General features: G+C 48.6%; 1 protein-coding gene across 1 annotated transcript; it reads left to right on the forward strand.

Annotated features, from left to right (window-relative positions):
- The first annotated feature begins 1,292 nt into the window (after positions 1-1,292).
- TMED3 (transmembrane p24 trafficking protein 3) lies at positions 1,293-11,917 on the forward strand. Its single transcript, XM_058542209.1, has 3 exons — positions 1,293-1,555; positions 3,272-3,520; positions 11,005-11,917. The coding sequence occupies exons 1-3, from the start codon at positions 1,382-1,384 to the stop codon at positions 11,239-11,241; spliced, it is 660 nt and encodes a 219-aa protein (XP_058398192.1). The 5' UTR covers positions 1,293-1,381; the 3' UTR covers positions 11,242-11,917.
- Positions 11,918-14,411: the final 2,494 nt, after the last annotated feature.

Consider the following 14,411-nt stretch of genomic DNA (forward strand, 5'->3'; position numbering starts at 1 on the left):
GCCAGCAAGGCAATCTTGGTCTTACCTCTGTCATGATTCTCCACTTGGTGCATCCCGATTAGATGATTATTACTCACATGCTTTCTATCACTTACTGAAAAATAATGTTCAACAGACAGAGCCAGGGAAAGAGTCTCAAGGAACACCATGACATACCTTCTCCAAGTCTGGTACAGAGCCAGTAAATATTACTAATAACTACATTATGCATGTATGTTATTTCACAGCCTATAGCTAGCTTTCACATACATTAGCACATTAATCCACGGTCAAATGTGCCCAGTGGCAGGCAGTACACTTCAGTCTTACCCACGTGGAAACCTATATGGGCAGTAAAATGCTTTGCTGAAATCAAGACACACCGCATCTAATAACGCTCTCCTGAAAAAATTCTTTACTGAGTAGCGAGACCACAACCAGTGTCATTTCTCTTCGTTTTATCTGATCATAGGGATTATAAAACCCTATAGTAATGATTATACAAAATATCTTCTTAGGTCAATGGTAATGGATAAGACAGTAAATCAATTTAACTGCTTTCAGCGCTTTTAAGAAACCAAAGGGGAAAAAATGATTATTATGCCCCAGAAGAATCTTCGACTTGTCCTGACAGCCAAAACATACCTGAAATCGCTGAGTGAGAGACCTGTATTCTCATCTTCCTGAGGGTGTCTGTGTGTGAGCTTGTCTGTTTCCCTCCGAGCCTATGTGATTATAAGGTGTTACTTACTCTCACCACCCCACCTGCCACCCACAGTGCACCTTTTCACCTTGGGAAGGGGAGGGAATGAGGAAGGGAGTGTTCATTGGGTTCCCAGCGTTCTCATACCCTTTCTTGTAGCCCTCTTAAGTACTGTATCTGGTAGGTTCGGGTACACGCATTTCTAGACAAGGCGAGAAGTGTGAGACTTAAGTTACAGAGCCAGTCAAAAGCAGAGCCTGTACGGAGTATAACCCCCCATGCTTCGTGCTGCTGCAGCCAGTGTGGACCTAGGGGATGCTCAACCCTGTGGCCCCGGAAGCTGCAGAAAAACGTCCGTCGCGACTGTTGGCAAGGAGCCCCTCTGCATACCGGCGCGCTGGAGGAACCGCCTCCCCTCTGCAGAGATCCACCAACAGAGCAGGGTGGGCGGAGGAGGGGTCGTGTACCCTTCCCCAGCCCAGCCAGCGCGCACGCGCAGCATGCGGAAGAGGCCTGGGAGGCCGCGTCGCGCTGGGGCCTTGGTCCTGGGCCCACCCCGAAGCGCGCGGCTGCGCACTGAGGTGCCCGCCCTCCCGGAAGCGCGGCGCGCGGCTCGTGCCACGTCTGTCGTAGCGAGTCTTGCCAGGTCCCGCAGCCGCCGCCCCGAGCCGCGGCGCACGGGACTGGACCGGGAGTATCATGGGCAGCGCGGCCCCGCGCTCCACCTCCGCGCTGCTCCTGCTGCTGCTGCTGCTGCTGCTCCGGGCCGAGCGGACGCGGGGCGCCGAGCTCACTTTCGAGCTGCCCGACAGCGCCAAGCAGTGTTTCCACGAGGACGTGGAGCAGGGCGTGAAGTTCTCCCTGGATTACCAGGTGAGGCCCGGGCGCCCGGCAGTGCCTCCGCTCTCTCCCGCTTCCAGGTCTCGCCTGGGCACTGGCGCGCCCTGATCGGAGTGGCCGGAATTAACCAAAGAGGCTGCGGGGGCTGGGAGTGACCGGAGTCCAGTTGACATCCCCGTGAGGAGGAACGTTTTGATCAGTCTGAGTCCACTCAGAGACGGGCCGGCTGGCCCGGGAGGTAGCGCAGCAGGTGTGTGCGGGGGATGGCGATGCCGGGGGGCGGGTCCTGGATCCCGTGGAGTTGGCCTGAATGGCCTCCTGCAGGCCCCTTGACGCAAAGGAATGCCAGCTCTGATCAGTGGAGCACGGGCTGTCTGCCCCAAGTCTCTTGGACTGCTTTGTCCCCGCGTGTACTGAAAAATGGCAGCGAGAGGAGGTGGGTTCATGGTTTTATTTTAGCCCCCTCTCCAGCGTTTAAAGCCCGAGGCAGAGTGAGCGCAGTAGTGGTGACAACGGGCGCTTTGGAAAGGAGGGCTCGGCGCAGCTTTGAGTCCTGGCATTGTTTACAAGGAATGGTGTTGTGGTTGCGAGATTCAGCGGTTGCCATATGGCTCAGGAAAGCTCCCAGCTCTTGCGCTCCAGGCTGCTTTGACAGATCTCATGGCTCACAGTCGTGGGGAGCAGGTCTTGGAAGAGGGATCTGCCCCTCAGGTTTAGTGAGCAGATCCAGGTTGGGTGGGGAGGCTGAGTGGGAATCACACCCAGACAGCAGTCTGCTTGTGGACGCATGCTGGGCGGCATTCCACAGGTGGCACAGGCAGCAGGAGTGAGGGCAGGCCATTTGATGGCCCCTCTCTTATCAAAGCCACTAAAAGAGGCTTGTGCTTGGGGACAGTGTCATGTGTGATGGCCTCTGAGTCACATTTGGCTGCTTTTCACATCTCTGTGGACAGTGTACAAATTGTGGCTGGGTTAACAGGGACAACCTAGGTAAAGGCACCAAAAAAGTGATCATTGTGAGGCTGGAGGGACCTGAGAGGTCATCTGGTCACTGCTAGATGGGGAATCCTGCCCAGGGGTGTTCAGCATGGGTTTAAACACCTCCAGCGTCAGGAAGTTCATTAATTACGAAGAAAATTTTATCTACACAAAAAGGAAATTTTAAAGTTTGGGAGCAGATGGAGGCAGTTGACTGTGTCCTCTGATGGGCCTTGGTTATGGCGTTGACCACCTGTGTGATTTAGTGCTCTGTAGGTCTTACCTTTCTGTGTTTACAAAGAGAGTTTAAACTGAATGATTCCTGATGACTCTCCTTCCTCTGATAGTTGCTGATTCTATGAACGCTTCCATCTATATTTGCCTTCTCCTTGCGTTCCATCGGTAATATTTACTAGACCTGTTCAGCAATTTACTTAACCTTGGAACCTCGGTTTCCTCTTCTGTAAAATGGGAAGGATTAGGCTCATTGCGCTCTTGCAGAGCAAAACCTTTGGATTCAGGCAGACATGGATTCAAATCGTAGTCCTGTCACTTTCAAGCAGTGTGATCATGGCCAATGGACTTAACCTCTCTCATCCTCAATTTCATCCTCTGTAAAATGGGGAGTGTCAGAGCACCTGCTTTAGAAGGTTGTGAAGACTAGATGAAAAAAGTATTTGTAAAGACTAATCACAGTGCCTGGTTGGCATTTAGTAAGTAGTGGTTGTCCCTCTGGTAACAGCAGACTGTGCGTGTCTTTGTGGTTGTCAGGTCATCACTGGAGGCCACTACGATGTTGACTGCTATGTGGAGGACCCCCTGGGAAACACCATCTACAGGGAAACCAAGAAACAGTATGACAGCTTCACGCACCGGGCGGAGGTCAAGGGCGTTTATCAGTTTTGCTTCAGTAATGAGTTTTCCACCTTCTCTCACAAGACCGTCTACTTTGACTTTCAAGTGGGTGACGAGCCCCCCATTCTCCCAGACATGGGGAACAGGGTTACCGCTCTCACGCAGGTGAGTAGACCTTAACAGTAACAGGCTGGGCTGACCACCCCCAGCCTGTTCCTCCTCTTCTGACCCCGTCTTGGCTGATGAGCAGAGGCACTGTCCACCCAGCTCCCAGTCTGACGTTTCAGTGTTGGCTTTGCCTCTCTTTCCACATCCAGTCCCAAAGGACGCGATGTTCTCCTGATCTTCCTCTCCATTCTTTAACCAGATCCCTGCACTGCTTTCCTCTGGTATTCCTGCATTCCCATTCAGTCTTTCATGCAGCACCACTTTCGAAGTACCTATCGCTTGTGCCTCTCTGCTTATATGACGTGTCTACATTATAAAGACCAAAGTCCTGCTTTTTATGGTGTATTAGTTAAGGTAACACAAGCTGCTGCAACAAATAAACCCCAAATATCAATGGCTTAACAGAGTAGAAGTTTTTTCTCACTCAAATAATAATCTACAGAGTGGGGGGGAGGGGTGGAGAGCTTTCCTCCATGGAGTGAGTGACTCAGGAATCCAGGCTCTTTCTTTCTTGTCCTCTTTCTGCTGTCCCTTAGGGCTTCAGAGCCCTCTGCTTCTGGCCACCAGAAGAGGGAGAGAATGAGAAAGCCCCAGCTGCATCTTAAAAGTCCTGGCCCAGAAGTAACACACATCACTTCTGCTCATATCTCATTGTTGAAAAATAGTTATATGGACAGTCAGGATGAAATGAGGGCTGACAGATACAGTCCTGGTTAGGCATTCAACTCCTAGCAACACTCTGGAAGAGAAATGGTGACATTTTTAGAGGACAGATAGTCATCTGTGTCACCCCTGGCTCTCAAGGTTAATTATAATCTGATCCCAGCCTCCTTCATCAGTCTTCGCTCATGCTATTTAAGTTCCTCTCTCTCTCCCATACGCACGCTCTGTGCTTCCCCAGGCTGGGACTCTGTATTATTTACCCCACCCAGAGTCCCTGTGGGATGTGGCACAGAATAGGAGCTCACCAAATACTTGTCAAGTGACTAAGTGGCAGAGCCCAGGGAAACCTGCAAGACAGGAATGAACATCCATGGCTGCACTTGTTCCAGAAGCAAAGCCAGAGCATCTGAGTCTCCAGTGAGGCCAGATTACCGGTGGGGCTGCCCTGCAAGGTGACCACATGGTCCGTTCCTCTGTGGCTTTGACCATGAGTTCATTCGCCCAGTTTCGCCCAGTCTTCCACCCTCCCTAAAAGCAGTTGGAGGTTAGTGCTGCACTCTCCAATACAGTAACCACTCTCCACATATGGCTACTTAAATTGAAATCAATTAAAATTAAGTTAAAATTCACTTCCTCATTTGCTCTTTAGCAATATTGCGGTGTTCAACAGTCATGAGTGGCGGGTGGCCACGCATACAGAGTTCCGTTGGACAACACTGGGTTTGAGTGTGGCAATGTGGCTGCTGATGGAAGATCTGGCCCCGGGTGTGTATTGTGTGTAAGATCTTTCACAACCTATACTCTTGAGAGTTCTGTTGGGCACTGATGAAACAGCCTCCCTTTTGAAGATTTTGTAAGTGTCCCAAAGCTCGGCTGAAGGACTTCCCTCTCCAACCAGTGGAAAAATTGGTAGAGAAAAAGCTTAATGGATTAGTGCAATAGAGAAATTCTTTCCTGGAGCCTTAGAATTAGAGTTTGATTTTGTCGCAGGAAAGAGTGATTTGCACTTCCCCTCTTCTGTGTCTCAGAACCTCATCATTCTTCCTGCCCAGCCTCAAAAGAGGTATTTCTTTCCACTTCTGTGCCTCTGACCCCTCTGCCTTGAATGGGGGTCCATCTGGGCCTCCGAGAGCTCTCACACGCCTGTGGCGGGCATTTACTCAGTCTGCACACTGTGCCAGGTGGTGGAAGGTCGAGGATGAATGGTGCTCTCCCTGCCGTCGGGAGCTCTGTGTGGAACATGACCCTGTAAACCACTTAGCCACAGGCCACTGGGATCAGGGCTGTGATTTAAGGGTGAAGGTTCTCAGGGTAGTGATTGATGGATTCTTCCAGGAGAGTCAGGGAAGTCCTTCACAGGGAGAGTTTTAGCTTAAAGATGCAAATGTGGGTGGTTGCCTAGGAGTTTGTTTGGCCCCGGGAGGAAGAACGCAGGTGCAAATATACGGGGCCTGACTTGTGCTTTCCTCCCTAGCACTTGTTTTTTTTTTTTTTTTTTTTTTTGTGAGGAAGATCAGCCCTGAGCTAACATCCGTGCTAATCCTCCTCTTTTTGCTGAGGAAGACCAGCTCTGAGCTAACATCTATTGCCAATCCTCCGCCCTTTTTTCCCCCCAAAGCCCCAGTAGATAGTTGTATGTCATAGTTGCACATCCTTCTGGTTGCTGTATGTGGGACCCGGCCTCAGCATGGTCGGACAAGCGGTGCGTCGGTGTGCGCCTGGGATCCGAACCCAGGCCGCCAGTAGCGGAGCGCGTGCACTTAACCGCTAAGCCACAGGGCCGGCCCCCTAGCACTTGTTTTATTTTGCATGGCATGGATCCTCCTTCAGCCAGCAGCTGTCTTCTTGCTCCCCCTCAGACTTTCTCCAGCACAGGGGTGGGCCAGAGGCCATGTTTTCGGGCACCAAAATCAATATTAGACTGAAAAAACAGGATCCAGAGTGACCAAGGCCCAGGCCAGGCCTTCAGGCCAGAGAGACTTGTCTCAGGCCTGAGTTCTAGGATGACTAGGCTCCTAGGAGAGGCCATGGGCTACGAGAATGCTACTTAGGGGGCCAAGCGGGAGGTGCTCTGGGCTTCCTGAGAGTCTGGGCAGATCCTAGCAGAGGCTGAAGGTTTCTGACAGAAGTCAAAGGCCAGGGGCTACCTCACTGGTGGTCTAGGGAAGGTTAAAGGTTTTCCTGACTCTGCTCTGAGGCCAGCTCATGTTTCCCTGCCTTTGAGTTCTTGAAGAATATAAGGAACCAAGTACTTTTGTCCGTGGAGGCCCTGATGAGGTGAGGGCTAAAGGAATTTGCTGGTGGCTGCAGACTGGAGACCTGAGCATCAGCAGGTGGTAGAGATGGGATGGGGCAATGGTGTGGGAGTGGAGAGAGGGGATGGCCCTGGAAGCGGGACAGGCCAGCGTGTCTCCAGACACTGACTGTCCTGATGGAGCAGTGACCAGAATCCCTTTGAGGGTCCAGGATGCTGGAAACCAGCCAGGGGTGGTGGTCTTGCCGGGGCTGAAGTTCACACTCCAGGTGAGCTGAGGACCCACAGCCCTGGAAAAACAGGGCTCTTGGAAGCAGAAGGGGTTCTGCTGGCTTCTTCCTGGGCAGGAAGCGTGCTGGACTGGTTGCCTAACTGAAATTTTGTGGTAACAGGCTGAAGAGGTGTCTTTTAGACCAGCACCAACGGAAGATCCCATTGGGTGGGGAGGTAGCACGTTTTTACGGTAAGGGGGTGCTTCTGGGTATCTGAATCTCGGTGGTGTGTTGGTTTGAGGTCTCCTGTGGGGCCTATGCCAAGCCCTAAAGGTGTCTGCTGGTTTTAGATGCCAGGAAAGCTGTAGAGTGCCACCTACTGCTCTGTACCCTCCAGACCTGGGACCTGGCCTCCTTCCCTGTCTATCACTGATCTGACCCGATATTGTCCCTTTAAAGGCCGCTATTGCCCTCTTCGTAGAATTGCTGTGCTGGTCTCTGGCCTGTGGCATGTGATCCAGGCCTTTAAAGTGATGCCTCGCGTGACGTGTTTGACGTATCCTCTGCCTGGGGCATCTGCACCTGTGACTTCTGTGTCCTCCCTCCATTTTTCTTCCTCTTCCCTCCCTCCTTCTTGAGTGATTCTGGACCCTGGGGGAAGGCTGGAGATGCCACCCTGTACTGCTGAACTCCCGGGCCAGGGCCCGGGGTTCAAGGAGCTCTCCATTCAAGTGAGTCCAATGTACACTTTGAGTTTCTGAATGAGCTTGTGACAGAAATAAATTTGGAGAATGAAATTCTAGCCTGGAAAACCAAATGAGCCCTTTCCTAATGTTTAAAAACAAAGTTTCTGTGTATTTCTACACACTAAAAGTATTTGTGTTTACGTATATGTATACACATGCATATATGGGTGTGTATACAAACACATGTGCACACATATGTATGTGCATATACATGTGTGTGTATCTCCATTCATCCCACTGATTTCAAGAATGATCTGCCTAGTTACCAAGTCCTCTTATTTCAGGGCCCTAAATCTCCCAAATCCACTCTTCTTCCCCTACTTGGCAACCTTCGTAATTGAGGTCCTCGTCTTTTCTTGTCAGCAGAATTGCAGCAAGGTGGTTTCCCTGCCTCTAGACTGGTTCTCACCAGTCCCTCGCTACATCAAGGCTAGCAGAGGGTTCTCTTAAAGTGGGATTCTTATCTTGCCGTTATTCTGCTCACAGAGCTACCTGATAAAGTCTTGATCCTCGAGGCCTTTACTGTGAGCTTCCACCTACCCATGTCTTCTTCCCCACACACCCCTGATCCCAGGCCGGGCCCTGCACGTGCTCTTTGCCCATGCTTCTGCTGTTCTGCTACCTGGATGCCTTCGCCTCATCCTCTGCCTGGTGACATCCTGCCTCTCCTCAAGGCTCAGCTGGTCACTTCCTGTGTCAAGTACTCCTCCATCTCCCCTGGCAGGATTAGCAGCTTTCTCCTGGGTGTTCCCGTAACTGCACACCCCTCTGTTGTTGGCTCTTTTCTCATTGCATTAAGTTGATTATGTTTTCCTTTAAATTGAGAACGTTTTGAGATTCAGGACTATGTCTGACACTGATCCATCTTGCAATTCCCTGGGCCTAGCACAATGCCTGGAACAGGAGTAGGCATTTAATAAATATACATGTGAATGAATGAATTCGTGGAAGTTTGGGCGATAAAAGAAACCCAGCGTGATTTGAAATTCTTGCCTCTCATTTTTACTGGTATCTCTCCTGAGTCCCCAGGCCCCACCTTCAGTAATTTTGGTCTTCCAGAGATCCTATAAATATAGAACTAATTTGACTCGCCACTTCTTCCTGTGTCATGGTCATAGGAAATGACAGGAAGGAAGCACTAGGGAGGTTTCTAGAAATGCCATATCTTGAGTCAAGTTTTACACAGGTTTACATAGGTTAAGCCTGACTCCACACTACGACATCTTTCCTAATTCCTTCCTGGTTTAGTCCCCTGTTTCATCTCTGTGACAATGGACATGCCTTCGTGAGCTCTGGAAGCATTACCAGGAGAGCTAGGAGGAGCAGGCCGGCAAATGCCAGCATTGCCTCCAGCGCAGATATCTGTACTCTGAGAGGTCTCTTCTGGTGGTTGGCATTTGAAGCCAGTTGGCACTTGAAAGTCCCCTTTTGGAATCAAGTTCTGGATGTCAGGAACCCTTCTCAGGATCATTTGTCCATTTCTCAACATCAAATATCTGTAGGAACAGCCTACTTACCAAACGTGGGACAGGTGAAGAAGCCCAGCAGTGACTACACTCGAGGCACAAGAGAAGATGCCCAAAATAGGGCATGCTGGATGTCACTGAGAAAGCTGGACAAAGGTGCCCCTTAGGGGACAAACTGAGGCACAAACAGGCTTGTTCTTTACTGTGGATTCTGCCCCTTGATCTGCTGCTGATTGAGCTCCACTAATTCTGGCTGGTACAGATTTCCCCACCGTGTAACATTTTCCCATCCCTGTAACATTTCACTGCCTCTTGGCCGTGGATCAGAATGAGAGGGTTGGCCCACATGTGCGGGGGTAACCCACAGCCCTGGGAGGTAGACCAGTTGTCAGATAGAAGATGCTGCCTTATAAATTTAGAGGCTAAAGGGAAGCTTTTGTCTTTCTCCATATAGTTTACCTCCTAGAATGGCCCAGAGTAAAGAATATCCAATCAGCCAACACCATTCTTTGTCCATAGTCTCCCATTTGCCTTCCAGAAACTGTTCAATTTGTGAGATAAATGAGGGTTTTGGGGGGTCAGTCAAGGTGGTTCTACAATAGTTCAGTCTCTTCCAGCTTCTTTTTTTCGTTTTTTTAATTTTTTGTTTATTGCAGTAACATTGGTTTATAACATTGTATAAATTTCTTATACTGTATTTTATAAATAGCTCACCTTTGGAGTTTGGGAACTGAAGCAAATGTCTGTTGGATGCTTTATGAACTTCTCTAGCCTGAGAACTCATTGTTGGGATAGAATATTCTAGATCTTGGATAAAATGATGTTTTAGAGGTTGCCTATGAGTAAGAACTCGTGTTCTTTCACAGACATAATGTATTAGTTTTCTATTGCTGAGTGACTAATTACCACAAATCTGATGGCTAAAAACAACACCCATTTATTATCTTACAGTTCTTTAGACTGTAAGTTTGGGCAGGCTCAGCTGTGTTCTCTGCTCAGGGTCTCAAGGCTGAAATCAAGGTGTCGGTTGGGTTGGACTCTTATCTGGTGGCTGTGGAGAAGAATCTGCTTTCACACTCATTCAGCTTGTTGGCAGAATTGAGTTCCTTGCAGTTGTAGGACTGAGGTTCTCTTTCCTTGTTGGCTGTTGTGCTCTCAGCTCCTAGAAGCCTTTCTCTGGTCCTTGCACATGACCTTCCCTAACTTCAAAGCCAGCATTGGTACACTGAATTCTTCCCGTGCATCCAGTCTCTCTGATTTCTGCTTCAGCCACCAGCTGGAGAAAGCTGCTCTCTGCTTTGAAGATCAGGCCCACTGGATCATCTCCCTGTCTTAAGGTCAACTGTGCTGTGTAACATAATCACAGGAGTGGTAGCTCGTCGTACTCGCAGGTTCCTGGAATTAGGGCAGGGAATCTCGGTTGTGGTGGGACATTTTCAGAATTCTGCCTAACACACCTAATATTTTAGCAGGTAAAGGAAGTCGTGAGGTAGTGTGTGTTACATGAGAGCATGTTACATGTGCATGTTTATATGTACATGTGTCTGTGTCTTTGCCCATGTTTGTGTGTGTGCATGGGTTTCTGTACATAAGAAATGTCTGTCTTCATGTGTTTGTGTATATACATAAAACAGTAGGTAGTGATTATGTACTAGAATGAGCGGTGGCTTCAGAGTCCAAGACAGTTGTGATTTACTTCACACTCTGCTGTTTATTAGCTGTGTGACCTTGGGCAAGTCATGTGGCCTCTTTGAGTCTCAATTTCTTCATCAATATATGGAGTAAATGATCAGTCAGCCCTCCTTACCAATGGGGGTGATGACCCCTGCCCACCAGGGGTATTATGGGTATTAAATAAGAGAACACAGGGCAATGTTTGAAAGCCTAGGCTCAGGACACAGAGAGTTGAGTTCAAATCCTGACTGCCATCTACTAACTGTGTGCCTCTGGGCAAATTACTTAACCTCTCTGAGCCTCAATTAGGCCTATTATGAGGGTTAAATAAAACCCTTAGCACAGACACATAGTTAGCGTTCAGTAGAAGTTACCTAGGATGTTGGTGACAGCATTAGCTGCAGGTGGGGTTCTGTTCTTCTTTTCCCAGGCTTAGCGATGTGACTGCTTTTCTCTTCCTGCCCAGATGGAGTCCGCCTGTGTGACCATTCACGAGGCTCTGAAGACGGTTATTGACTCCCAGACGCATTACCGGCTCCGGGAGGCCCAGGACCGGGCCCGGGCTGAAGACCTGAATACCCGAGTCTCTTACTGGTCTATCGGTGAGACGATCGCCCTGTTCGTGGTCAGCTTCAGCCAGGTGCTGCTGCTGAAAAGCTTCTTCACAGAGAAACGACCCGTCAGCAGGGCGGTCCACTCCTAGTCGAGGAGTGTGCTCCAGGGCCCCTCACACCCCAGGATGGACCCACTCTCCTAGGTCACAGGCTCCTGCTGGGCTGCTGGGTGCAACCCAGGGCAGGGGCAGAGCTGCCTGGAGAAGAGCATGGGGTGACGTGCTCTCACCTTGCCTTCTCCTCAGGTGCTTAATCCTTGTACTCCAGCAGCCAAAACTCAGAGCCCAGTAATCAGAAGGCATCCAGTTGCATTATGTGACACAATGAAAAAGGTTTACCATCAGGTGAGGGATTGGCCACTGTGGGAGGGCAGACGGGCAGTAGTCCAGGCCTGGCTGGTAGGGAGAACCCCTTGTGCCCAGGCCTCCAGGGGGCAGCCCAGGGCTCTCCTCTGCTCTGTTAGGCATCGGTCATTGGCTTGTGTGTGTCCTACCGGTGCAGAGAAGAAGGGGGCCCTCAGTCTGGCCTTCCTTCATGGAGCTCTCTGTACCTGAGGAAACCAGGCCCTGACGTGGCTCTGCAGAATTTCCCACCCCAGGTGAGCAGTGGTATCAGCCAATCCAGCAGGAGCAAAACGGTGACTGGGTGCCCTTGGTTAGTTGTGTATCTCCTAGGAGGCGGAACTCTGGCTAATAAAAACTAAGTGTGAGCGCCATGGAGACTTGTGCCTTTATTTATTTGCCCTAAAGGACCTCACAGCTTAGTGGGGAGCACTGGTATGTATATAACTAATTAGAGTGCAGTAGAGCACGTGGTGCCCTGGGATGTGTACAAGATGCTGGGTGTAGACACTTGTGGTGGGGAAGAAGTTACTCTCCTCTCAGCTGAATGAAAGCAGTCCAACAGGGAGTAGTTATTTTGTGGTCTCAGATTCCAGAGATCACTGTCAACAACCGAATCATCATTTAATCCAAATATGGGGGTTGAAAACAGAACATGAAGAGACAGAGCAATAACGAGTGGCTGTCCTGAGTGCCATTTACACAGCAGCCACAGAAGTCTCTTTAAAACTTAAAGTCAGACCACGTGACTCCTGGTCAAAACCTTCCCGTGGCTCTGCATGTCATTCAGTTCATGGCTAAGTCCTCACTGTGGATGATCAAGTCCTGCGTCATCTGGTGCACCTGCCTTTTGCCCCTGTGAGTCATCTCCTGCCCCGCTCCCCCTCACTCAACCTGAGTCCGAGTCTGACTGGTCTCCTTGCTGTTCCTATCACACACCAGGCCATGCTTCTGCCTCAGGGCCTTTGCACGTCTAGTTTCCTCTACTGGAACACTGTCTCTCTGATATCTGCTCCATCACTTCCTCCTGATCAAATGTCACGTCATCAGTGAGGTCTCCACTAACCACTCTATTCAAGATGGCACCATCTCACCTGCCCTCAGCCCTCCTTGGCTCTCTGTTCCTGTTTTACTTCACTCAGTGTCACTTATCACCATTCACAGGTATATTTAGTTGTCTGTTTATTGTCTTTCTTACCCCATTAAGATGTAAACTCCATGAAGGCAGGGACTTTGCTGCTGTATTCCTAGTGTTTAGAATAATGCCTGATATGTAGTAACGTCTTAATATGTGTTAGTTACTGTATGACTAGTCTTGCCCATTAGTGAGAAATTAAGGCATGCTGATCAAGTGTCTGTGTAGTGAGTCTTAAGGGAAGATGTGATATCTGCCTTAAGTAAACCCTACCAAGAAATCTGGAATCCCCAGCTGTCTGGCAAGTGTTAATAATGCATTGTAGGCCAGGGAGCAAAATAAATAATCCCATTAGAAAGAAACTCCATAAGCCTTACTTAGCTTGATTGAAAGATAAATACTGCTTACCTGCTCATCTGTTTTTGATGCTATTTCTTCTCTCTTGTTTTAAAATTAAGTACTGAGTATATATAAAAGATTATTTATGAAATATTTCTGGAATGTAGTGAAGAACAATACAACACACCTGTGTGTAGCACCACTTGGATTAAGGAGCAGAATGTGATTGTTACCTCTAGAAGCTCCCTGACTGCCCTTCACCATCGCCTTCTCTCTCCCACCGTCTGAGGGGATCGCCAGCCTGGGCTGAGTGCTGCACAGCACTGAGAAGGAGTTCAGAGAAATGAGGATGTGGCTCTACTAAAACTCCTTGCATCTTCCACTTTCTTATGGGAACAAGGTCCTTCGGTGCTTACAACCTTAAAAAGAAATAGAATTGCTGGTGGTCCCTATTTTATTTATATGACTGTGTAATCATTCATCCATAAATATGTGCTCTGATTCGGGGGGAAAAAAGCCCTGCCCCATTCATCTAATTAGAAGATGATATTTGCAATAAAATTTACTTTTCATGTTTAATATTTATCAAATGTTTATATTTTGACCAACTGTGTGCTAATATCAATGTAATAATTACCCAGTCCAGAAGAAATGCTTTTTAACACTTAGAGCTTTACAGTTACAGGACGTGAAAGAAATTTTAAAATTTCAATGTGTAATCACGTATTTTTTGGTATAGAGAAATATAATAGGATGCTCAACATAAGAATTAAAACATAAGAGGATATAATTTCCTTTTTCATGTTAGTGCTGTCAAGTCCATTCCATCTCCTAGTGACCCTGTGTACAGCAGAGAGGAACCCTGCCTGTCTTTTTGCGCCATCCTCTCATCTTCCGGCTATATCAGACAATACTCCGCTGCTATTCATAGGGTTTTGATGGCCAATTTTTTCGGAAGTGTGTGGTCAGGTCCTTTTTCCTAGTCTTCTCTTGGTCTGGAAGCTCCGCTGAAACCTGTCCACCATGGGTGACTCTACAGGTATTTGAAATAGCGGTGGCACAGCTTTCAGCATTGCAGCAACACGCAGCCGCCACAGTATGACAACCAGTAGACAGCTGGTGTGGTTCTCTGACCGGGAAATGAACCGAAATCTTAACCACTAGACCACCAGGGCTGGCTTCCGTAGCAGAGGTGAAATGGAAATATGAAGGAAAGGGAAAGATGGAAAATTTCTGAGCATGTATTTTTGGATGATGAGGGGGTTAAGTCATGGTAATTAGAATCCATTGGATACATTTAAAATAGTGATGTAACTTAAAAAAAAATTGCTTAAAATATGCCAGAAATCATCTCCTTTGTGACTATTTAAATTCATGGTGAAAAATTTTAAATGTCAGCTTAAAAATATATGAGGCTTTTATAGTTTCTCAAGTTCTCTTAGAG

Source organism: Diceros bicornis, chromosome 5 (genome assembly GCF_020826845.1).
Source record: "Diceros bicornis minor isolate mBicDic1 chromosome 5, mDicBic1.mat.cur, whole genome shotgun sequence".
Taxonomy (NCBI): domain Eukaryota; kingdom Metazoa; phylum Chordata; class Mammalia; order Perissodactyla; family Rhinocerotidae; genus Diceros; species Diceros bicornis.